Here is a 23,447-nt window from a genome sequence, read left to right as displayed (position 1 = left end):
CCTTTTCTGATTCACAAAAGACACATCTTTTTTTTCCACAAGGGACAATGCGGCTTGAGAAAGGAGACCTCTATCAAATGTCAAAAAATGAAAGTAACCCATAGTCCTTCCAAACAGTGCAGGTAATATCATCCAGGTTACGCATCAGACTTTCTAGTTTGGAAGAGTAAGTCAAAAACATCACTTATTGGGATAGTAAGTAATAAATACCAGGGCAAGGCAGTTTGTGTCTTTTAGATGCTGGACTATCTAACTTACCAGATTGGAGATGGAAATACAGGGAATGCATGTAAAAGCCTTAGGAGATTGAGAGTATTGAGCATTGGTCCTTGATAAACATTGAGCAGTAGTGAGTGCGTTTGCTGAAAGTTTTCCAAATTTTTATTATAACTGTGAAACATTTGCTTTGTACGTAGGAGGTAGTTGAGCCAGTAACCTCTTCCTACGAGTAATGAATAGTATGCTGCTTGTTTTCTGGACAGACACATGGTCCACATATGGCTGTTAACTAATTTAATATAGAAAAACTAAGATTTCAGACAATTTTCATCATTAGGGTTTCATCTTTGATTTCTGTCTTTACATTGTCAAATAAGAAATACCCAGATTCAATTGTTCTGTTTCCTCTGAGACAGTCAAATGGAGAAGTCAGAATGTGACTCTCTTTCCATGACTCTGAAAACTATATCCAGAGAAGTGACTTTCTTTAACATGGGCCCCATATGTCTGGACCATAGCACCAGGCTGGCCAGCCCAGGTTGGTCATTAGGCAAGGCTCGTGGTGGGTGGCTGTGCACAAATTCGATGGCTATGTCCCAGAAATCAACTGTTGCCCGTACACTGAGCCCTTCTAGCAGGGGCCCTGTTCACAGACCAGTCTTAGAAAGCAAGTTCGCTTCTCCCACCAGTTGCTATCATGGGAACTGATTCATCTCTGGTGGCTGATGGCCAGCATGAATCAAATGGCTGTCTGATGAACACCCAGAGTACCGTGATGTAAAAAGCCTCCACTCACGTTCTTTATGTTCTTATAAACATTTAAGTTACTGGGAGAGATAGTCCTGTAATTGAATAACACTACAAAATTTATTCTTCCTTTCCTATCCTGTATCTGCTAAATAAGGATGTTTTTGAAATGTGACTGTAGCCCACACATCATCTTGGCTGGGCTTCCAGCAGAGACGTCTAGCCAAGAGCTCTAAACATAGCTGCCATAGGTACTGCTAGCATCCTAGCCCAGGAGACAAAGCTGAGTGAAAATGGACCTACCAGGTATTTACCCTGTTCCTTGGACAACTCTTGTAACCCAGGAAGATGCTGCTGCGGTTGGATCTCTGCTGGTATGTAGGTAGCTCGGATATTTCTGCTGTGCACTGGGGGCACATCAGGGTAGATCAATCCTATGAAGCAAATGGGTGTGTTGTATGAGACCCAATTTTATTGAAAATCATTAATTTTTATGTGTTGATAGCTAATGAAATATTCATCGGTACGGAGAAGAGCTTTGAAGTCATTGCACGTATAAGCAATACATCTTCAGCTCTCTGATTTGCCTCTTGCCTTCCGCTGCTTTGCCCCGGGGACTGGCAGGCGCACACGCGACCTGGCGCATGCCACCTCCAACGCAGGAGGGGCGGGCGAGCTGTGGTGATGCTTGTCGGTAGAGCAGCTCACCAGTTCCTTATCTTTCCCCACAGCACAGCCCTGTGCTGTGACATGCAAAAGTGGGGCTGCCCGCAGGGCTCGGTAGCAGCTTTGTTGATGGTAGTGACCACTGCTCAGGAAAGAGTGGAGTCGCACTGGGGTCTTCCGAGCTCTGGACATCTCCTCCAACAACACACCGCAGGGTGGGGGAAAGCAGCCTTTCCTCCTCTAACTGCATTTTAAAAGAAGAATGACACTCTATTGCTGTTTCGTAAGCAACAGGATAGGTGTTTCCTTTGGAGGATAGTTCAGGGCAGCAAATCCCAAGTGGAGGCAGGCATCTCCTGGCAGTGCTGGTTAGGGTATGGGGGTCCCAGAAGGAGGTGAATTTAATATCCCTTCATTTCTCTGCTGCCAGCCCAAGGTCACCCCCTCCTAGCTTGGCTGGGTTTCCCCGGGGCCCAACCTTCCCAGATGCTGGCCATGGCGCACTGGCACTCAACCGAGACGTTGCTATGGAGGTAGGCAGTAGGAAACAGGTTTGCAACACTCAGGCTTGTCTTACGAAATCAGGTTTTACCCTTAACTCTCATCCCTTGCAAGCACAAAGCACCCCGAAAAGTATGAGCAGGTGGGTTGTGTTGCGTCTTTTAAACTCTGTTGTAGTTTACTCTTCTGGACAAGACTTTAATTCCCATTTCTAGGCGATCTTACTCTCCTCAAAGCTTCAGTAAGCCTGTAAATAACAAGGCATAATAAAGTCCTGATTAAATGAATAGTCTGCTTAACTTTTGGTTGATTTTGTCTGAAAAGTCATATATAGAGAGATTTTCTTAAGTGTGTACAAGTGAGACATAAGGTGAAACTCTCCCCTAGTACTGTACCACACAACTGCCTTACAGACAGTAGGTCTATGCCAAATTTACACCAGTAGCCAAAGCTGGCAGGGAAGGGTTTGTCAAATGTATCAATTGAGTTTCATGCCTAGACATGATCAAGGGCCAAAAACTGTGCCTCCTCTAAGAAATTTTCTAAAGACAACTTAAAAATTATGTTTAAATGTGCATCATTTAGTTGACCTTTACACAGGACTCTGCAGAGAACTGGGACAAGCCAATGTGACAAGCTGATATGAATTTCTTTGATAAATAAGATTTATAAAGTGATCAAAACCTCATCTGAAAGTGAAGCTTGATGTGTGAAATACACTGTTAAATGGCTGTTTGATGCTTTCTTGATTTTAGGACTCATGCAAATTAATGCATGCATGGTGGAGAGGTCATTATGGACTCTGACACATCATTTCAGGAGTGTACTAAGCTGTACAGAGTTGCATGTGCCTTTCATTCTGAGATGTTTGGCGTGAAGAGTACACCAATTCGTTTGCTAAACGTCAAAGCACAATGTGTAGCAAATCATACTGTAAAGCAATGCAAACCACTTGTTAGTGAACAGCCTGTTTTGCCTGCCACCAAGTGAGTATGTCAGATACGAATAGTTCCCTACTTGTTCCCTCACTAATCTGAAACATCCCTTTTACCACTGAAGAGCAACCCTGGAATGGAAATGCATAAATACAGGGCCACAGCACTTAGCTGAAAGGGGGTTTTGGAGTATCATATGGTGGACGATCATGCATAACCTAGCTTATCAGGCAGAAAATAGGATAGAAGGGTTCCCCTTGGTGTATAAGAGGAAAACTTGCATGCTTAGATCTCAACAGTCCATGAAATTTGGGGTAAAAAAGGGGAGTGACACACAGAGATAGTAAAGCAAAAAGAGCTAGTTCTCTAATGCAAAACGGCAGTTTAAAAATCACAACAGGCCAAGATGACTTTGTATATCTAAATACATAGGTCAACTTCAATCACTGTGACAAGTGCATACAAGTTTGCCCAGCCAGTGATTCAAATGGTGTAACTGAGGCAAGTTTGAACCTAAATCCATGCCTGACGTGCATGTGGAAACAGATCGAGGGAAGGAGTTAAACAGAGCAGTGTCCAAGCCTGAACTTTTGTGCCTGCTGATAGATAAATAAATAAATGCCTCAAATAGCCATTTCATTGAGACCCAAGAAAGCAGTTGCTCTGCTTTGCTGGCGCTAACCCTGAGCAATTGATAAGGCAGAAGCAGAGCCCTGATAAAATCTCCATTCCACTATTTGCAGGCTTGGGAAAAAAGGCACTTTGAATGCAGGCTAGTGCCAGTGGTGTAGTATCACCGGGAGCCTCTCACGCAGTGTCTGCAGAGAGGTCTCACCGTCAGAGGAGAGTCTCCGAACCTCGCAGGTCTGTGGTGGGAGCTCAGCCTGGGGAGGAGAAAGAGCAAATGGCTACTCTCGGGAAGAGAAACTAATGCAAAAAAAGGAGGAGGAAAGGCAAAAGTCTTTTAAGAGAACTGAAGAAGTTGGTCTTGGAATCACTTCTAGAAAAAAGAAAAAATATAGATTAAAATGAGAGTAAGACATTTTTTAACATGAAGAAAGAATCGGAAGGCAAGACAGGGAAAGAAAATGGAACTGGAGAGGTGCAGAAACACATAGGAGAACAAAAGAAAGAAAGAAGGGGTAAGCAGAAGGCAGATAGCAAGTAGAAAACACCAAAATGTGTTCATTTTTTGACCATTGTTAGAACTGATTGCCAGGGTTGGAACTAGGAGGGGAAAGAAAGAAAAAAAATTTGTAAGCAGTAGAGACGTTAAAGACAGCCACATCATTTTTCCTATGCAGGAAAACATCAGAAAAGTATTGCCATCAGATTCTCCATTCTTCTTGACAGGGTTGTGGCAGGGTGGATGGGTGGTTTGCAACATCATGAAAGACAGAGCTGCAGGAGCTTTTGTCAGATACAAACAGGCACAGCATGTTAATGGCTGAAAAAGGGTTCAACAAAGCTCTTAGTCTGCCCTTCCCTTCCATTTCCATTCTCTAACAGCTGGAATCACAGCCAATGTTAACAAACCTTAACTCTTGCCAGCTAGAGTGGCATGAGATGTCACAATCAGTATTTGCTTTGAGATTACAAGCAAAACAAATTTGTCTTCCTGTAATCATTCTCCATAAACCTTTCACTAATACTTTGCTGAAAGTAAATGTCATTAACTATTTTTTTATTAATTCTTGTTTGTTTTGTTAAACAATGTCAAGAACAATAGAACAGATTAGATGATTGACTGTTGTATTACTCTTGTTTATCCGGTACTCTGTTTGCCCTTAGAAGCACCCTAAACTCAAGGCACTAATGTCTGAAATACCGGTGTGGAAAACACAAAGCTTTTTCCTCCTACTAGATGTACAGCTTCAGCTTTAAATTAAGGTCACACCGCTTTTGAGGAAAGAATCTGTGGGAGAAACACTTACATGATGTAACATAGTCTGTTATGGGACTTATGCTCAGGTCTCCCTTTTCAGAGTCACTTTAAAATACCAGATCAGATGGTTTTGCTCCATGAGGTGCAGATGCTTGTTACATTTCTGCACTTGCTGGGCATTTCCTGAATCGCCTCACAATTAACAGTGGGGGTCCTGGCCTGCATTACCAAATGGTGCCAGTGGCCACCAAACAAAATAAAAAGGAGATGCTTCAGTGGTTGGTGCTGGGGGACTGGTAGATCACAGCAGGTACCATGTTTCGGTCACTAACACAGACACCAAGAATATGAACATCTGTGTCTGGGCCAGTAGACTAGCCTTCCTTCACAGACAATGCAGAGAAACACAAATGCCTTGAGCACAAAGCATCTGAGATTTTGGGTATCCACTTTAAGCTGTTCTGAACTGTGTTTTAAAAGTGCTTGTGTCTCTCTGTGAAAGTAGTCTCGGGTGGTCACCAAAGGTGTACAAATCTACACTGGTCAGATGAGTCCTCTCCTAGAGACCAAACATGGCGGTTTTATGATGACTGGTGAGTGAGGTGGGTCCTCAGCGACTGATCATCATCCCAGTTTGAATGATGTTGCACTTTGAAGAGAAAGGCCCAAGGCTGCCCCAAGGCAGAGCCCAACCCAACACCCAAGCTTCTGTTCCAGGGGTGAAGGTGGTGGTGGAGGGCTCTCCTTCCAGCAGCCTTTGCCTCATGCAACGTGCAGGCCTGTATCTACACACAGGCTAGCACAGGGAGACCAACAGCCCATCAACAGGGCTTAGGCCCAGACCCCTCATCTTCCAGGTGGATCATGAGGATTGACAAAATTTAACTGCTGGTTTGACCTGTGTTGAGAAAGGGAAAACAGGGAGGAAAAGTTCAGTGTTATGATGCGCCTTACACGTTCTTGCTTTCAATCTGTATTGACAAAGAAGATGTTTATCTCTGTCCTTTCTTCTCCCCCCAACACTGCCTGTACATCACCGCACCTGGCATCACCCAAGGAAACCAATGAGAAAAGAAGAGAACGGAACCAGTCGGGCTGAATATGCAATGACCTCCTCCCAAAACAACAAAACAGTTGATAACAATGCGGTCGTATAATCCCGGAGACCCCGCCGAGGCGCAGGAGGTGGTAAACTTTCAAAGCACACACACAGAGTATGCAAGGTGGGTGAAATAAGGCGGCAAAAGGAGCTCTGTGGCCAAGGACTTCATTTCAGAAATAGCGCACGCATCAGTGATTCAGAAGAGAAAAGCAGGCTGCTCTTCAGGCTTGCTGCTTCTCCAAGGGAGGATAAACTCGCCCACCTGGGCTGCCCGGAGGAAAGGTCTCACAAAGGCATAAGCATTGCATGCTGCATCTCGTGAAAGCGATGTCGCGATGCCTCCTGCTTCGTCTTCTTCCTTCTCTTCCCCCCCACTTTTCCGTTTGAATTGAGTGTCCAAAACCAGCTGCTTAAGTAGGATCTTTCGAGGAGAAGGTGATCTGCCAGAGTGGCAGCAGCTTATTATAAGTGGGTCTGAGGGTCGTGGGTAGGAGGTGTCACCTACATGCTTCTCCAGCCTGTGCAGTTTTGTATGCTTATACTTCATTCTTATCATTCTTATTATTTCATGATTAAAAAGGGAAAAAGATTTCTGTTAAGCCATCAAGCAACCAAAAATTGCATGAACTTGTGACTTATCCCAGAAAATTCACCTGCAGTCTGGTGACTATGCAATTTCCATGGCTGAAGACTTTTCAGGCAAAAGAAATCAAAATGTAAGATTTTAGCAATTAGCATTGCTATTGAAAGAGAGATATTATTACGAGGTGCTTTGAACATTATTACTTCATAATCAGCTTCCTTTTTTGCATCACACTTTATTTTTTACCTTTAAAAAGTTCTGCCTTTGTGAAATTCTACACGTTTCTCTGTGTTTGCATCACACTGATTCCCCAGGGAAACCCCTACAGGAAAGATGTTCTTTACATCTTGTCATGAGTATTTGGGCGGGATTGTGTTGCAAGGACTAGCAGCCCTTTGAAGTCCTCTTCATTCACTGATTAGTGTTGTTTCCTGAAAGCGTCGAGTCTCCTGAACTGACCCACCGAGGACATTGTAGGTCTAGCTTAGAGGACTGCTTTTGAGGGTCTGGTAAGCTGGTTGTGCCCAAGTTAACTCAGTCTCTGCCTCTCCTGGGCAGAGACTGCCAATTGTGCCAAATTCGGCGTAACAGCTTAGTGTTGTACTTTCCGTGACGTGGATTGCAGACTACTTAAAGCAAAGTGGAATCCACCCAAATTCATTTCACATAGGATCTCAGGTTAGACTCAGTAAGTAACCCTTAGGATAAAGGCGATGAGACTAGCCGAGGCGCTGGTCTTTCCCCCCCTCCTGAAAACCTTCCTTCATGTCACACCTCCACATGTACATCTCCGTTTACCTCTGTGCTGAAAGTAGTGATGCAGTGAAAGACAAATTTCCACCCTGGCTTCTTGTCTGGACGTCAAGCTTCCATACCACTCGGGATCTGTGTCTGTGAGTAACTCCCAGGCACCGACCCAGTCTTGCTCCAGGACGTGGCTGTCCCCCGGCCGTCACGTCCCTTGGCACTGCAACACACCGATGCTTTCAGTTTTGTGTAAGGATGTGCCTGAACTGCAGAAATCAGACCTTGATTTTGAACGCATTGCCGTCTGCGGTTGATCTATCGCCGGGATGTAGAGTTTGGGCTGATGGCAGAGGAAGACGATGCTCTGCAGACCTTCCCTGAAAAGCTCTGGGATGTTCAAATCAGGAGTTTCAGCTCAGGCCCATCTCTAGTTTTCTATTACCTATTGAACAATAGGGTGTATGTAAATATAAATATCTTTTCAATGATAAAATGAAATGCTGCTATATACTGCTGTTGAGGAATTTATGGAGTTATTCATTTAGCTTTTTAGCCTGTCATCACTATGTAGAAGTTTAGCTACATGAAATTATTTTTTAAAGGCTAGACTTTCTTGAGAAGTGAATGCAATTACAAAAGTGAAAGGGAATAAGTAACCCTTTGCCCAGGAGTGCGATCGTTCCCTGCCATATTCATGTTGTGTGCTTGCACAAGACACAGTGATATGTTCTTAGATCCAAAGTGGGATTAAAATGACACAACTTACACTTTGAGTCTAGTATCCCAAATGTTGATTGCCTAAAGCACTTAGCCCCTAAATACTATAATAAAAATATTGCAAGTATATTTCTAGAATATTTTTTAAGCGATAACATTTATTTTGGCGTAGTTACCTATGTTTGCCTTTCTTTTTTTACTCCAATTGTTTCTGCCTAAATGTGGCATAGTTTGAGACTGGTTGCATGTTTAGCTGAGAGTATAAAGTATGAATGCAGATGAGTTTAGCATGATACAGGCTCAGGATTAGCACTTTCTCCTCAAGGTTGTTGATTTTACTTATTTCCTAGTACAGCTTTAAAAGCATGTTCTGTAAGGCCAAAATCACAAAAGGGATTTGTAACCCATTATGTCCATCAAAATGTGTCTGGTTTTGCAAGAGAAAGTCTAAAGAGATGGTCATCGAACACTGTCTGATTTTCAGTGATGTCAATGGTGAAGTGTCCTCACTAGAGAAGACCCTGATGCATGACATAACCTATGAGCAAACCCACCCCAGGACTCCTGAGGTCTCCTCAGGAGAAAATAAACATTAAAAACTGGATGGAGAGCGGGGAGGCAGGGCATTTCAAGGAGCAGCACGTGAGGACTAGGGTCTGTTTTTAACTCTGCCACCGATCTGCTGTTTACTAGCAAGTAATTTTGCCTCTCTGTGCCTCAATTTACCCATCTGTATAATCAAGATAAAAATCCTTACCAGCTCTGTGGCAGTATTTTCAGAGATATAGATGCATCCTGTTTGCATAGGCAGATTTACACTATCATTATATGCAACATGCTGATACTAAATAAACGTATTTGGGCACATCACCGCCATGGTATTTCAAAAACAAACATTCTCCAATGTGTTTCTTTAATCCGTTGGCTGCAGAAGAGTGGCAGCAGACGGGCAGAGAGCTGCTCTTCTCCTTGCCCAGAGCCTTTGCTCTCAGCGCTCGCACAGCTGCACGGCGGGGAGAGGTGGGAAATCCTGCACGGGGTAGTTTTGCCATTGGATTCCTGCCCATTGAACTATAGTTGACTACATTGTACCAAAATTTAAGGTGATCTTCGAAAAAGCTCTTGGAAAAGTACACTGGAAGGAGAAGTCTTCAGAAAGGAGAGGCCAGAAAGGCAGTGTCATTGGGGAAAGATTTCTGAAGTTTTCTGATGGGGTTTAAGGTTGTGTTTAACACTCTGCAGACTACTTGCAAAGCTTTTATGAAAGAGGCTTCTGTGCTTCCTTATTGTACTATAATTGAATACAAAGGGAAAGGAATAGGCTTGATGGATAAGGGCCTCGCTAAGCAGTGACCCTGGATCTGGGGAACTGGCAATCCAAAATACAGCTTTACAAGCATTTTGGGTTTATTTTTAGCCACCAAAATATCAGGCATAGCAAGGTCCTGCATAGCTCCGTTCACAAAATAGCCAGATCCCAGGCAGATGCAAAGGTGGCCAATTTCTACGCAGAAGGTAACTTCTGTGCTCTGACCACCACCAGACAGACCCAGAAAACTGCTGTGGTCAGTCTGAGCAAGATCATCAACTCAAAATTTCTTCTGAAGGCTCACCACTAGCAGACGCAAGCAAGGAATGCACTTTAAGGGCCCAAGCTGAGAAGTGTTGAGTTTCCTCGGTCCTCAGCAGTGCCGGCAAGGTGGAGCTGAAGCCTCAACCCTGCCGCCCTGCCGGGCTCAGACCCGACAGTGGTGTGACCAGGAAAGCATCTCTACCTTGGATAGATGCTGCAAAAACAGACATGGAAGGAACGAGGAGAGTTCTACTAAGTATAAGATATAAATATATTGATATATATCTATACAGAGACCTAATTGTCCAGTCTTGCATGCCATATGGTCACAGCATGTGAAGCGAGTGTGGGCCTCCTGCTCCAGCCAGGTCATGCCCAGAGATGCTGCCAAGCAGTGGAGAATCAGGCCTATGGTAGATATGTATTTCCAATACTCCCTGCACCTGTACAAACAAAAATATATTATTTTAAACTGCAAAATAGTGTGTTTAAATCAATGCATGAATGTAAATATTCTAAGATCTGCCTTCTTGACTGTGTACCACATGTACAGATGAAAACGAATATTGTTTATAGGAAATCTGTATCAGTGGTTAAATGACTAAAGAGAAAAAAAAATATCAGAATTAATGTTGTCATGTTTCTCAAACAAGCCATTAATATATATTTAGTATTTAAGGATATTGCTCAATAAGTATGTTCCGTACCAAAAACTGTGTTGCATATACAGATTGTGCAGTACCCTATTTTAAAAAGGCACCATAATTAATTTTTATTTTAAATAAAAATGTACTTGTAAAAAGTTTCCTGTGTCCTGTCGCTTATGTAGCTGAGAACAGAGTCTACACGTTGAAGAGAAATGCTGAAGTGAGGAATTTCTGCAGTGCCGCTTCAGGCACTTCTCTTACTGCCCAAATTAACCCTGCTTGCTTTGACACTTTCTGTTCGGGTTTGGGAGAAGCCCGTGGCTGCGGCTCGTGCCTGTGTCTGGCTGGGTTCTGGTTCTGTCTCATCTAACCCTGCAGTTTTAGTCCCAGATACGTGCACTGCTGGTGTTTCGTAAATGCAGGAATTACACTTGTACATTCCTGCAGCCCTCCAAAGCTCAAGAAACCCCTTATCTTTATGCCAGAGGTTCTGCAAGTTTCCCTAACAACATACTGTCGTTTTAGAGCGATTTTTTTTATCTTTTGCGTAATAATCCATACCTCTGTTTATTCCGTGTAAGAGATAAAGTGCACTGTTTTATACCCTAACGTCCCATGTGGACTTCACCCTCCCTTTCTCATGCAAGAGCAAAAGCAAATTATGGACCAGTCCTTCAACAGAGTGACACTGATTTATCGTAGCTAAACCCCGATGCTTGGGCCGGGGCTCACCCCTCACAGCTGTACGCCTTTACCCGTCAGGGGTGAAGAACACAGTCGGAGTGAGGTCCCCTGGAGCCGTGAGGCTGTCACAGCCTGAACCCTCCTTCACAGCAGGGCTCTTCCATCCCCAGCCTAAAGTAACTCCCCGGGGACCTTCAGGTGCCCAAGTGAGGTCAGCTGGATTTGAGCCAGGGAGGGTGGGATTTTATTTTAAATGTGGGGGGCATCTTAGTTGCCGTTAATTCCCAGGTCAGGATTCCCTCATGGTACAAAGATCTGTCTGCCTGATTCCTGGTGCTCAGCAGTTTTCATCAATCCCTTGGGAATGATTTCATATGCCAATTTAAAGAAGCCCTTAAATGGAACAGACCAACGCTAATGCAAAATGATCAGGTGGCAGTTTAATGAATTACAGCAATAACCATTATGGCACATACTATGATATCCAGCACACTTAAGTATCAGCCACATTTTGCAAAAGACAACTTCCACGTTAAAATCTCCCTGTGACCACTGAGAAAGAAAATGCCTCTGGAAGGCATTGGCACCCACGTCTGGCATCAAAGCTGCGGGTCAACATCTGCACCTCCAGTCTGTGGCAGAGAAAGAAGGATGCCACTTTGAAGAGGTGACTGCCACGACTGGGAAGCGACCTCTGGAAAACCAGTCAGCAGAAAAAGGTAGGCCACAGCCCTGGTGAAATTCATGTGAGATCTCTCAAGTTCTAGTAACGGTAATAATATCACTGCCATTTGGCTGAGCTTTGTCCATGCTTTAGTCATGGTGAGATGGTCGCAGGAACCAACTCACGCACATGTTAAAAAGCAACCCAAGTACCGGCACTCTTCTGCAAGCAAGGGAGCGTTTGGTGCAAATCTGATTAGACTGGGGCACAGCAGGAGAGCTCCTAACCTAAACCCCAGGGTTATGTTTTAAGCAGAGCTGAAAGCATTGCTATGTAATATGAGCAACTTGCCGTGCTGAAGAGCTTGGCGTTGCCTGGTGTGCTCTTCCTCCACTGCCCCATAGCTGGGAACCAGCCTTACGATACCAAGAGAGAAATTAGATTAGCGGGCTTTAATATTATTTGGAGAGGGAGCAAGAGATTTGCAATGAGAGGGATGCAGTGTCTTATGTGATTTTGGTAATACACAATCATTATCAAGTGCATTTCACTGTTTTCATCTGGACACGTGCATTGCCAAGGTCTACATCATTTTAATAGGTGTCCGGTACAATCAGTTTCAAATTACAGCTTTCTCCATTTCTGAAAGAAGCTCTGATTTGGGTATGCTTGATTCATGCAAGTGTAATCTTTGCCCCCAAAACAATCAGATGTTTACAAAAACCCGCAACTGATGTGAGCATCCATCCTGCGCCACAGGTCCTGGAAGAGGCTCCTTACCTGATGGGCTAACATACAGTGCATGGGAGGTCTTGGCAGCCACAGCGGGAGGCAGCAACGCCTGGGTGAAGTGCCTGGCCCCCGAAGGGGGATTTTTGGGGGAGAGCGAGGGATGGGGCAGCTGCTGGGAGAAGGATGCAGCACCAACACCGCTTTTGTGCCCCTGGTACCGACAGCCACTGAACAATTTAAGGTATAGCAGCAAAACGATTGAGGGTGAGGGTGGGTGGTCAAACCCCCTTTATTGTATATGATAAAATGCCATAAAAAGAATATACTCCTGGAAGAAATGTTATTGCACTAACCAGAGTTTCTGATCAGCCTCCAGTGCCGCTGGGCAGGGGGCTGGACAGGGTGAATGTGATGCATGGAGACCCAGCTCTGCCTCCCCTAACAACTTATAGAAGAAAATCCTACAGGCTTTAATTTCTACCTCACTGTATAAAAGGCAAGGCTTTAACAAGCCGATTTTATCATGAGTACTGGCTAGATGCATCAAATCTTCTTTCTGGCTTGTTGGTTTCCTTAATCTGTGTGCTCTCATAAAAAAAAAAAAAAAAAAAAAAAAAAATTCTTTATTTTGTTGGCTCTAAAAAAAAAAAAAAAAAAAAAAAAAAAAACAACAAACCAACAGTTAAATGGTATTTATATATATCTGCCTGAAAGTATTTTATATTATATATTGCTGTGGCTGAAAGAGAAAGGAAGTTTCTTTGTAAATAGCAGCTGGCTGTTTTGCTTTCCTATGCATTGATATAAATTTCATGAACTCATTTTCCTGCAGCACAAAAAGAACTCAGAGCCGGAACGTGAATAAATTTCCCTTTACGTTCAGCATCGCTTCCCCCTGCACACGCAAACAGAAATGCTTTCAGTATTTAAGGTTTCATTTAACACAGCCATAGTCGGAAGCAGAAAAGAAAATATAAAGAAAAGCAGCGGTATGGCAGACACATCCCAGTGAACGAGCCTGTGAGCCAGAGACAGCCTTTCCTATTTTGATTTGTAATTTGAGGATAATTCAATTAGACATTTCAAGCAATTTAAACATTCATGCATTGTCCAGCACCAAAGCATGAACTGTTCAGCAGCAAACTAGACCTGACAGCCTTAGCAGGCCGAGTAAAAATCCCAATGTTTAAAATGAAAAGCCCTCACCTAATTGATGCCTACCGGAAAATTAAAAAAATAAAATAAAATAAAGGAGGGGTGCAAGGGAGGACAAGGGGGGTGAGAAAAGAACAAATGGCGGAATGAGGCGTATATCCTGGCTGGGGGCTTCACACCTCATTTGCAGCCATTTGCTTAACAGAATATTCCAAGGCCTGTATGTTCCTTTTAGAGGGAGATTAAAATACAAACGCACCTGGTCACCCATCTGCTCCACCTCTCCTGTGGAAGCTGAAAGGCGGGCAGGCGTTTGGGAGCAAAATAGAAGGGAGCTGCCACTGCTGCTGATAGCCAGATCCCTCCTGTCCATGCTCAACGGCATCTGAAGGCATCACCAAGGTCCCAGCACTGTACCCACGCAGCAGGAGAAAGTCCTGCCCGGACCTGTGACCCGCTCGGAGAAGTCGGAGAGTAGAAAAACCCATCACTGTTTCCCATTTCACACACAACGAGGCATTGCACGGCCCTTTGCCCAGCATCACGTGCGGACCCATCCCGGCATCCGCTGCCCTGCTCTCCCCAGCTGGCCACCAGCAGCCAAATCCCTGCAGGGATAACAGGGGGGTGCGTGGCTCTGTGCCCACAAAACGCAGATATCAGCTACTTGGGTGAGAGCCTGGTGATGTCCAAACACTGTGTGTAATAATAACGCAAGAATTTCAGGGGGAATTTCAAACAAAGAAGTTTCCGAGCCTCGTTGGCTCTAAAGGCACTGTCCCTTGTGTCCCTCCCCCTCTGAATCCAGGGGAGGAAAGCTGTTTGTCTTCTCCCCCACAAGCTGCGCTGGAGGCAGAAGGTCACGCTAACCTATCGACCGGCTGGCTGGCAGGCAAGGCTGCTCTGATGGACACAGATTTGGGCTGCTCAAAGTCATTCTTTTGGTAATAACTTTTAGAGGCAGGTGATGAAAGCATCATGAATCGGCAAGTAAAACTTTTCAGGCAGGCTACGTGCCTTTGGTGCCCTTTCAATGGCTCCTCAGAGAATCTCTGGAGTGGAAAACACCTGCAAAACTTTTCGGGAATGGATCACACCTGTGCCCTCTTCATTTTTAGCATTATGCGGGACCAAGTTTGGATGGTAAAAAAAAACCCAAAAGTACATACAGTACATGTGGATGCCAGATACAGTGGTAATTTTCCTTGAGCCTTTCTATTTGAAGAGCCAGTGTCCAGTGTGCTTATAACCTATTCAAGTGTGAACGGTTCGTGCTGAAATTTTCCATGCTGTCTGCTGCAAGCTGACCTTTGCATTTGCCTGGGACTTGCGGAAGAACAATTCCATTGCTTCCAAAAATGGTATTTGGGGAAAAGATATTAAAACAAAACCCAACAGTAACTTCTGAATGTTTTATTGAGAATCTCTAATTCCTCCAGCCTTTGGAGAAGGGATTACATTTAACAAGGACATCGATGCTTTTATTGCCACTTACAGCCTCTGGAAACTCGTGGTTTCCTTTCTTTATGTGCTACTTGAATTGGAGGGGTAAATCCTCTGAAAAGTCTGTCTGTAGTGAGCTTGCTCCACCTCTGACACTCCTGCTAAAATTCAGACACTGAATTTCAGTCAGTTCTTGTCCAAGAATTAATCAATTCAGTACCTGTGAATAAAGTCTAGGGTAGAACTGAATAAAAGCAATTCAACTCATTTATTTTAAAAACTATAGCTTTAGAGGATCAAAACTATTTGGAAATTCAGTTCAAAATTAGCAGTGAATTTTACTCATAAAATATTTGCAATAGTTAGAAATGGAATGGAGACGAGGGTACCCTGAAATGGCAAAACACTTATTTTGGGCATTAAAATATGTCACAGACTCAGACAAAGCAGAAGGGTTGAATATTTGTGAGGCCACAACTGGAATACTGTGTCCAGTTTTGGTCTCCCCGGTTCAAGAGGGACAGGGAACTGCTGGAGCGAGTCCAACGTAGGGCAACCAAGATGACTGAGGGATTGGAGCATCTCCCTTACGAGGAAAGGCTGAGAGAGCTGGGACTCTTTAGCCTGGAGAAAAGAAGGCTGAGGGGAGACCTTATTACTACTTACAAATATCTAAAGGGTGGGTTGAAGGAGGATGGAGCCACACTCTTCTCGGTGGTTCCCAGTGACAGGACGAGGGGCAATGGGCGCAAGTTGGAACATAGGAAGTTCCGTTCCAACACACGGAAAAACTTCTTTACAGTTGGGGTGACAGAGCACTGGCACAGGCTGCCCAGGGAGGGGGTGGAGTCCCCTTCTCTGGAGATTTTCAAAACCCGCCTGGATGCAGTCCTGAGTAATGTGCTCTGGGCAATCCTGCTTTAGCAGGGGAGTTGGACTAGATGATCTCTAGAGGTCCCTTCCAACTCTGAAAATTCTGTGATTCTGTGATTTCAACTCCAAAATGTTCGGGACTGGCCCAAAATACAATCTTTTGATTTTACTAAAAGCAAGCCCACATTTTATTTTGGTTCTACCTGAACACACTTCCTTCTGTTTTTATTTTTTCCCCTCTAATTCTACCAACAAAACTCCATACTTGCCCATCTCTACCAGTGAGCCCTGAACATTTCACATTTATCTCATTACCAAAGCAGAGGTTGGATTTGTTCTTCTCATCCTCTCCTTTCTGCCTAAAGCAATGAGTGAATTCCAACTTTTAGAGGAGCGTTGCCTCATTTTCAGATATTTTGGTAGAAAGAGACTTTAGTAGAAGAGAGAAACCACTTAGCAGCGATAAGCAGAGTCTCACCAAAGGAGAATCATCCTGCTCACTGTGTTAGTGGAAATGAAAGATATTTTCAATGTCTCCCAGTTGAAACAGGGGATGTGGATCATGCATGAAGGTAGAAACAAACCTCCAGCCTGAGAAATCCCTCAGATGAATGGCCGCATGAATCAGCTCCACCTACCTCTATCCTGGTCCCTTGGGCAGTGCTTAGACACAGATACAAGGCAACAGCTATTCTAACCTGCCTCCTGGGTGTGGGCACACTGACACACACGTACAGGTATACGTATACACATGGTGCCTGTCGAGCGGTGGGCAGCAACCATTTGCAATTTCCATGGCAATGCGGTGTAACCTGTTCCAGGGCATCTTTCCATAGAATTGTAGAATGGTTTAGGTTGGAAGGGACCTTGAAGATCATTGCAATCCACCCCCCCGCCATGGGCAGGGACACCTCCCACCAGACCAGGTTGCTCAAAGCCCCGTCCAGCCTGGCCTTGGACACCTCCAGGGATGAGGCAGCCACAGCTTCTCTGGGCAACCTGTTCCAGTGCCTTATCACCCTTAAAGTGAAAAATTTTGTCCTAATATTTAATCTAAATTTACCCTCTTCCAGTTTATAGCCATTCCCCCTCATCCTATCACTACATGCCCTAGTAAAAAGTCCTTCCCCAGCTCTCCTGTAGGCCCCCTTTAGGTACTGGAAGGCCTCTATAGGGCCTCTATTTTCTTCTCCAGGCTGAACAACCCCAACTCTCTCAGTCTGTCCTCAAAGGAGAGGTGCTCCAGCCCTTAGATCATCTTCGTGGCCCTCCTCTGGACCTGCTCCAACAGGTCCGTGTTTTGAAGCAAGCTTTTCTCCTGGCCCCAGTCACCACAGCAAAATTGTTATAATCTGATTCTCCTTTGAAAAATGACAGTGGGAAAATAGAGTGGGAGATATCTCTGGGTTTATCCTTTTCCTAACTTTTGAAAGTACTGATGATGCACATCTGAATTACTGAGGCTTTATGGGGGTGGAGGAATGTACCTGAATGAAGAAATTACAGATTCAGCAGCTATGTGTTTTTTTTTTTTTTCTCATGCCTCATCACCTGCAATATGAATTCAGGTCTCCAAATTGGGTTTTCAGCTGCATTTGAGCTACTCATCATTTTCAGATTATGATCTTTCTGACCCACAGCTGTATTCAGGGAGGTTGTCCAGGAAGAAAAAAAAAAATGCAAATTTAGCAAGCAATTCCCCAGCTGAGGCATCAGACTGCATGGTACCCACCAGGTCACCCGCCAGCTTCACTGGCCCTGCTAAAAGCAGTAGAACTACTCCATAGCAATAGGCATGGAAAAAAGCACCAGAGGTTTATTTCAGTAATTATAATTACATGTAGGAATTGTGTTGTTAAGATACCACAGAATATGGAGCCAAGTACTTTGTAGAATTAAATTTACCATTTCTGAGAAAAAAAAAATAAAATCTCTGAAATGCTATTTACTGTAAAAACAGGAAACTGATCCATCATAAGTTGAGGGATGCTCTAAATTCAACATTCCCTTCAGGGGAGTTTTAATTTATGAAAATGAGTCTTGCAATGAAATTTATACAGTGCTGGCTGCTGTATAAACACAGTGAGAGACATTCTCTGCCCAGCCCCGTGTAATCTGAACAGGCTCAACTTTTGCCGCCAAGACCTTGAGGGACACCAATAATATTGCAGTTTCATTTGTCATATGGGAGAATAGGTTTATTCTCAACACCTCTGATTTAGGGAGCCTGACTTGCAAAGCCACTGAATACCTGGGGCAGGATTCCTCCCACTTAATTTTAACCAAACTAAAAATTTGGTGGTTAATATATTTAAATTAGCTAGAATCTTGTCATCAGTGGAGAAAGAAGGCGCCTCCAGATGGCAACCCATCTTACCCTGAAATAAGTACCTACGCCCGGGGGCCTGAGCGGCCCCAGCCTGTTCGGCTGAGCAGGGACAACGGCTGCAACACGGGATGTGGCTCCCAGGGTCTGAATTTATTGATGGTGAGAGGGCAGATGCTGCCGCATGGAGGCATTTCAGCAGGGGGTTATCATCCAGCCTGACGATGTAGACGTGCCCATCCTAGTGGGAAATAATGCAAAATTAAGTAGTAGTAATAATAATAACAACAACAATAATAATAATAATGAGTAGGAACAGTACATCTCAAATTGGACATATCCATACAAACATCTACAGAAAATCCAACCTTATTCTGGAAAAAGATAGCTAACACAGAACAAGACTTTAGAAAATCTGAAGAAAAACATCGTGTGTGTGTGCACACATGTGTGCAATTTAGTTCACCCTGAGTAGAAAAATGTTATTCTGGAAATAATAATTCTTGGACAGACAATACTTTTGAGGTCACTTGCGCAATCTGGTCAGATTGCGCAAATCCCACTAAACGGGACAACTGAAAAGCCTGCGGCGAACCCACGTCACTTCCAGTTAGCACCAGCACGCCCAGTGCAGGCTTTCACAGTGACTGCAGGGCTGTGGCTGCTCAGAGGCTCAGCTTCCCTCTCTGGAGACAGAAACCCAAACTGGGGCTTCACAGGGGTCTGGAGAGCTCACAGGAGAGGAGCTGAAGGTCCATGGAGAGCCATCTCTCCTGTGCCGACATGAACGTGGAAACACAGGTTACAAACATACTAAAATATAAAACACCCCTCCTCAAAACCCATTTTCTTTTTTCTTTTAGATTAAGAAAAACTGCAGTGGCCACAGGACAACTCCTTCAAATCTGTTTTTCCTCCTGTTTTTGAGCAGTCTCTCATATCAGACGCGTAAGTGAGGAAGCGAACGCCCTTTGAACTGACTTGCCTCTAGAGCGAGGGGCTGCAGCGTCTGTCCAAGCTGGCTGGTCACACGCCGTTGACAGGAATGACCAGAGGTGCCCAAAAAGCCAACTCATCCCTTCTGATGGCTGCAGTCTGTCACCGTCGCCTGAATTCAGCACGCATTGCACAGACGTGCCCTTTCTCCGAGGGAACCGAGCAGCTGAAAGCAACATGACACTCCATCAGCTTAGGCAAGCTTAAAAACAATCAGCACTGAGTTTGCATCTAGGGGTTTTCAGGCATTTTCTGCCTTGGCTTACATTTAATCAGCAGAAATAAGAAAAAAAATCTAAGAAAAAAAAAGAGAATTTGTAATATACCAGCTACCTATCCACCTTTCCCAAACAGCTCGCAAGCCCCATTTACTCCCGTAAAATACACCTTTGTTCCAGGAAAGTTCCTGCTTTTTTAATTTGAACAGAATTGTTTTAAATAGCTGTTTGACAATTGTTTTTCAAACCTGCTCGCTGCTCCTGTTTACACAAACAACTCATCTGTAAGAGGGGAGATCTGCTTCAGAACAATTTCTCTTTGTCGGATCGTGCATCAGTACCTCTAGAGTTTCCCTGGAAAACAATCATAATTTAAAATCTTGCTTTGACCTGGGTTAATTTTCAACTGTAGCTGGATTAAGACAGTGACCTGTAAATAATGTGTGTGATCCATGAGACAGATAATCAGCTGAGGCTGCAAAGCCTTGATGCTAGATTGGAGAAGGGGATCCCAGCTAGCAAAGACATTGCAGAAAGTACGGTGCCCAGAGGATGATCCCGGCTGCTAACAATTAAAGATCTGCAGATGCTGCCAGATCTGAAGAACCGAGGAGGGAGAGAGAGTTGTGTGGTTAATAGTTTTTATAGGGTGGTGCACTACGTGTACTGATTTCAGTGGCTGGACTCCCATGGACCTGGCTGCTGGTGCGTTCATGTTCAGGCTTTCAAGACCGAAGACAGCGTGGTCACATTTCATGCAGAGTTCTGGGGTTTGAAGTAGATAAGAGGATGTTTGTTGAAATCGAAGTACAAAAGATCTGTCTGAAATTTCCTTTTGCATAAAGGAACACATTTTAAAATGACACTGGAGACAAAAACAGTTATTCCATATTATGTTCTGTGCACTTTATCCCATGGTTAATATGCCAGGAGCCAGACCAAGGGTATGCACCAGTGATGACATTCTTATTTGCAAGAGAGGGAAAAAAAACCCTTCAGTAACAAAGACAGAATTCACCCATCATATGATAGTGATAACCAAACTAATATAAATTAGACGTGACATTTGGATGCTAAAGAAAAACCTACACTCCACATTTGTTGTGATGATTCACAGCAGTGAACTTGACCCAAAAAAATGCTACATAAGTGCTCAGTGTTATTAATAATAATCATTATTCAGAGAATTCCCAGATGGATCAATTCAACTTCCTTTCTGCAACAGCTCTGGTCTCCTTTTATTCAGCGTGTTCATTTTATTCCCTTCTAATTAAATGTGATTTTCTCAGCAGATGCCTTTATTTTTTTATTCAAATATTTGACTCAGCAGAGTCATCCCTCTCGTTGAGTTAGCGCTCCAGCTCTGCCTCGCAGCCCCATGCGCAGCATCCTCGGAGAACGGCACAGCTCTGGAAATGCACTGAAGGGAAAAGCTGTCACGTTTCGACGAGGCCACGGTGCAGATCATGTCCTCATCTCTGGATTGATCTCAAATGATAATCACAAGGCCAGCCTGTGCATTCTTGATATAACTTTTAGAGAATCAATCTTATCGGTATGATAAATGAAACAGGCATTGGGTCCTTGAAAACCCAATCCGAAACTATTCTGAAAAAGGGCGGTGTTTTTTCTGGCTCTTCATCCTCTTGACTCAAAATAAAAGAAATTTTTAGCTAAAAGCCTTATTTTCAGGCCAAATTTAAAACTCCCCTGGCTGCTTTTATAAATGTAACTCTATCCCAATGGACCACACCTGCATCCACAAAGCAGCTGTGGAGCTTGCCCAGCAGCTCAGGGAGCATCACCAGCTATATGGAAAGTGAACTTACAAAATTAGAGACCGTGGCAGGAGCTTTTCCCCATGACCCCTGACAGACTGGGGGGACCTGTATGAGGCCGTAGAGATACGTTCTTCCGTACCTGCCTGGTGGCACAAGAGCCTGTGGACCATGTCAGGCATTGATGGGATGCAGACACCCAGATGACCATCCCCAGATACAGCACTGCAGCTCACACAAGTGTCTGCCTCTTCTTTGCTGGTGGCCTACCTGCATCTCATCTAAGAGATGGCTGCATTTTTTGTTTGGCTGGGTTTTTTAAGGATAAAAGCTTTCTGGACTTAGCTTGTACTTTAAAGCTTTGGACAAAGGAAGAATCAAAGCCTTGGTTTCTCCCTGGACCATGTGGGTGAAAGAGGCACCAGGCAAATCCCCTCATGCTGAATTTGAGTTACCCTTCACAGCTCACAGGGAGTACGACTGCTCTCTCTCTTAGCCAGCACCAGTGAATATAGTCTCAAAGTTGAAGTAAACTGAGGCAACTAATTTGGAGACAGCAGTGCAGAGCCTGCAAAAAGCATTTGCTGGAGTCAGGAGAATTTTTTTCCAGCGCCCTGGGGAAGCAGAGCTAGTTATTTCCATATGCACCCATCACCTCCCTGAAGGCATATGTGACTCCTCAGATAGATCCCCTTCAGGTCCCCAGTGGGGACATATACCCTACGTTTACCAGCAGTGGGTGCTGTAGAAAAAGATAAACCAGGCAAAAGGTCCCTATTTCCCAGTCACTAAGTTCTAATGATGGAAGTAACAGAACTGACACCACTCTTCAAAATTTTGTTCTCTTTGGTTTTCTCTTTTCTCTCTTTTGTTCAATATTTGAATTATTTGCTGGACAATTCTGTTTTCACGAGTGGGGTTTTTTTCCCCATTATATTGTTTTTTCCCTAACCTCCTCAATACTGCCATAATGTATAGCGTTTTTTTTTTTCCTTCACAAAAAAAAAAGGTACTGAAAGAAAGAAGTGTCTTATGGGTAACTTATCAGTTTCTGATAAAGAAGACGCACCCAAGAATAGAAATAATGCACATAATGCACTAATGGCTACATGCTGCAATCTGTCCCTCCCACAGAATTACACTATCTCATGCAAAATAGAGCAGCTGCCATAAACCTGTCCATCCATAGAAACAGACTGAGATCTTCACCTGGTAAATAGTCATGTAGACCCACCAGAGTCAAAGAACTTCAGTTTTACCAAAAGCAAAGATCCATCTCCCTTGCTCCCTTCACCAAGATGACAGAAAAAAAATAAAAGCTGTCCCGTTGTGAGCTGCTATTTGCCTTTTTCCCTCTCCCCATCTGTGTTGAGTGTGGTTGCTCCTGCACAGCACTCTGCCCTCCCCCTGAAGCTCGAGAATGGCTTCCAGCCTCCCAGAGCTTTTAATTCCCTTATCTCCATTATTTAGACAAATGCAGAACACTTCTCCAGACATGTTGCAGGGCGCCAGTTTATCTGCATTAATATAATAATGAGCCTTTATCCACAGTATCCAGCCTCTCCTTAAAAATCAATCACTGCCTGATTAATGTTCTGTAAACAGGGGGATCTCCATGCTGCAGTACTAGATGTACTGCCCTCCTCATTAGATCCTCCTCAGCTGTGTTTCACTGCTTTGCTTCTTGTTCTCCTCTTCTGACGTCACCTTGCCACTTGCTGTCTTAATGTTTATTGTTAAATAACCAGTTTGAAGAACATCCGTGGTCTGTTTAACAGGACCCGTGTCACACATTCAAAGGAGTTTCGCTTTAATGCATTTACCTTGCTCGTCCGGGGCAAAGGGTAGCCAAGGTGTCCCGAAGCTGTGACCTGGTAATGACAGCTGTTATCTTTATCTCTGTACTGCCCATGAAATCGTGCCATGATCAGGATGTCCCAGGGCTAAGGATGATACCATGTAATTACATGGAAAGAGGAATCCCATAACATTTATTTTGTCCTGGGAACTATATGAAGCTATACTGTAGCAAACCAGTCAAGCGATAACAGAGCTTTTGGGGTGACATACTGATTTTACATGGGTTTTTGAGGATCACTTATTTCTTTTAAATGCTGGGTTATAAAAAACTATCAGAGAAGGACAAAGCTGTGTATTTTCCTTATCCTCTGGCTTCCTATAGTTTTACAAATCATAAGAGGGCTTCTCGGACACGTAATCCTATAAATGTAGCCATATGTGCACATAGCATTTTGA

General features: G+C 44.0%; 1 protein-coding gene across 1 annotated transcript in view; it reads left to right on the top strand.

Annotated features, from left to right (window-relative positions):
• Positions 1-6,110, top strand: part of PRIMA1 (proline rich membrane anchor 1) — a 52,167-nt gene extending 46,057 nt beyond the window's left edge. The window contains exon 6 of the mRNA XM_009895510.1: positions 6,011-6,110. Within this exon, the coding sequence (XP_009893812.1) occupies positions 6,011-6,110 (100 nt within the window). The remainder of the gene's footprint in view (positions 1-6,010) is intronic.
• Positions 6,111-23,447: the final 17,337 nt, after the last annotated feature.

This window comes from Charadrius vociferus, unplaced genomic scaffold (assembly GCF_000708025.1).
Source record: "Charadrius vociferus isolate BGI_N301 unplaced genomic scaffold, ASM70802v2 scaffold140, whole genome shotgun sequence".
In the NCBI taxonomy this organism is placed as follows: Eukaryota; Metazoa; Chordata; class Aves; order Charadriiformes; family Charadriidae; genus Charadrius; species Charadrius vociferus.
The sequence above is the reverse complement of the archived record's forward strand: the minus strand, read 5'-3'. Positions and strand labels throughout refer to the sequence as shown.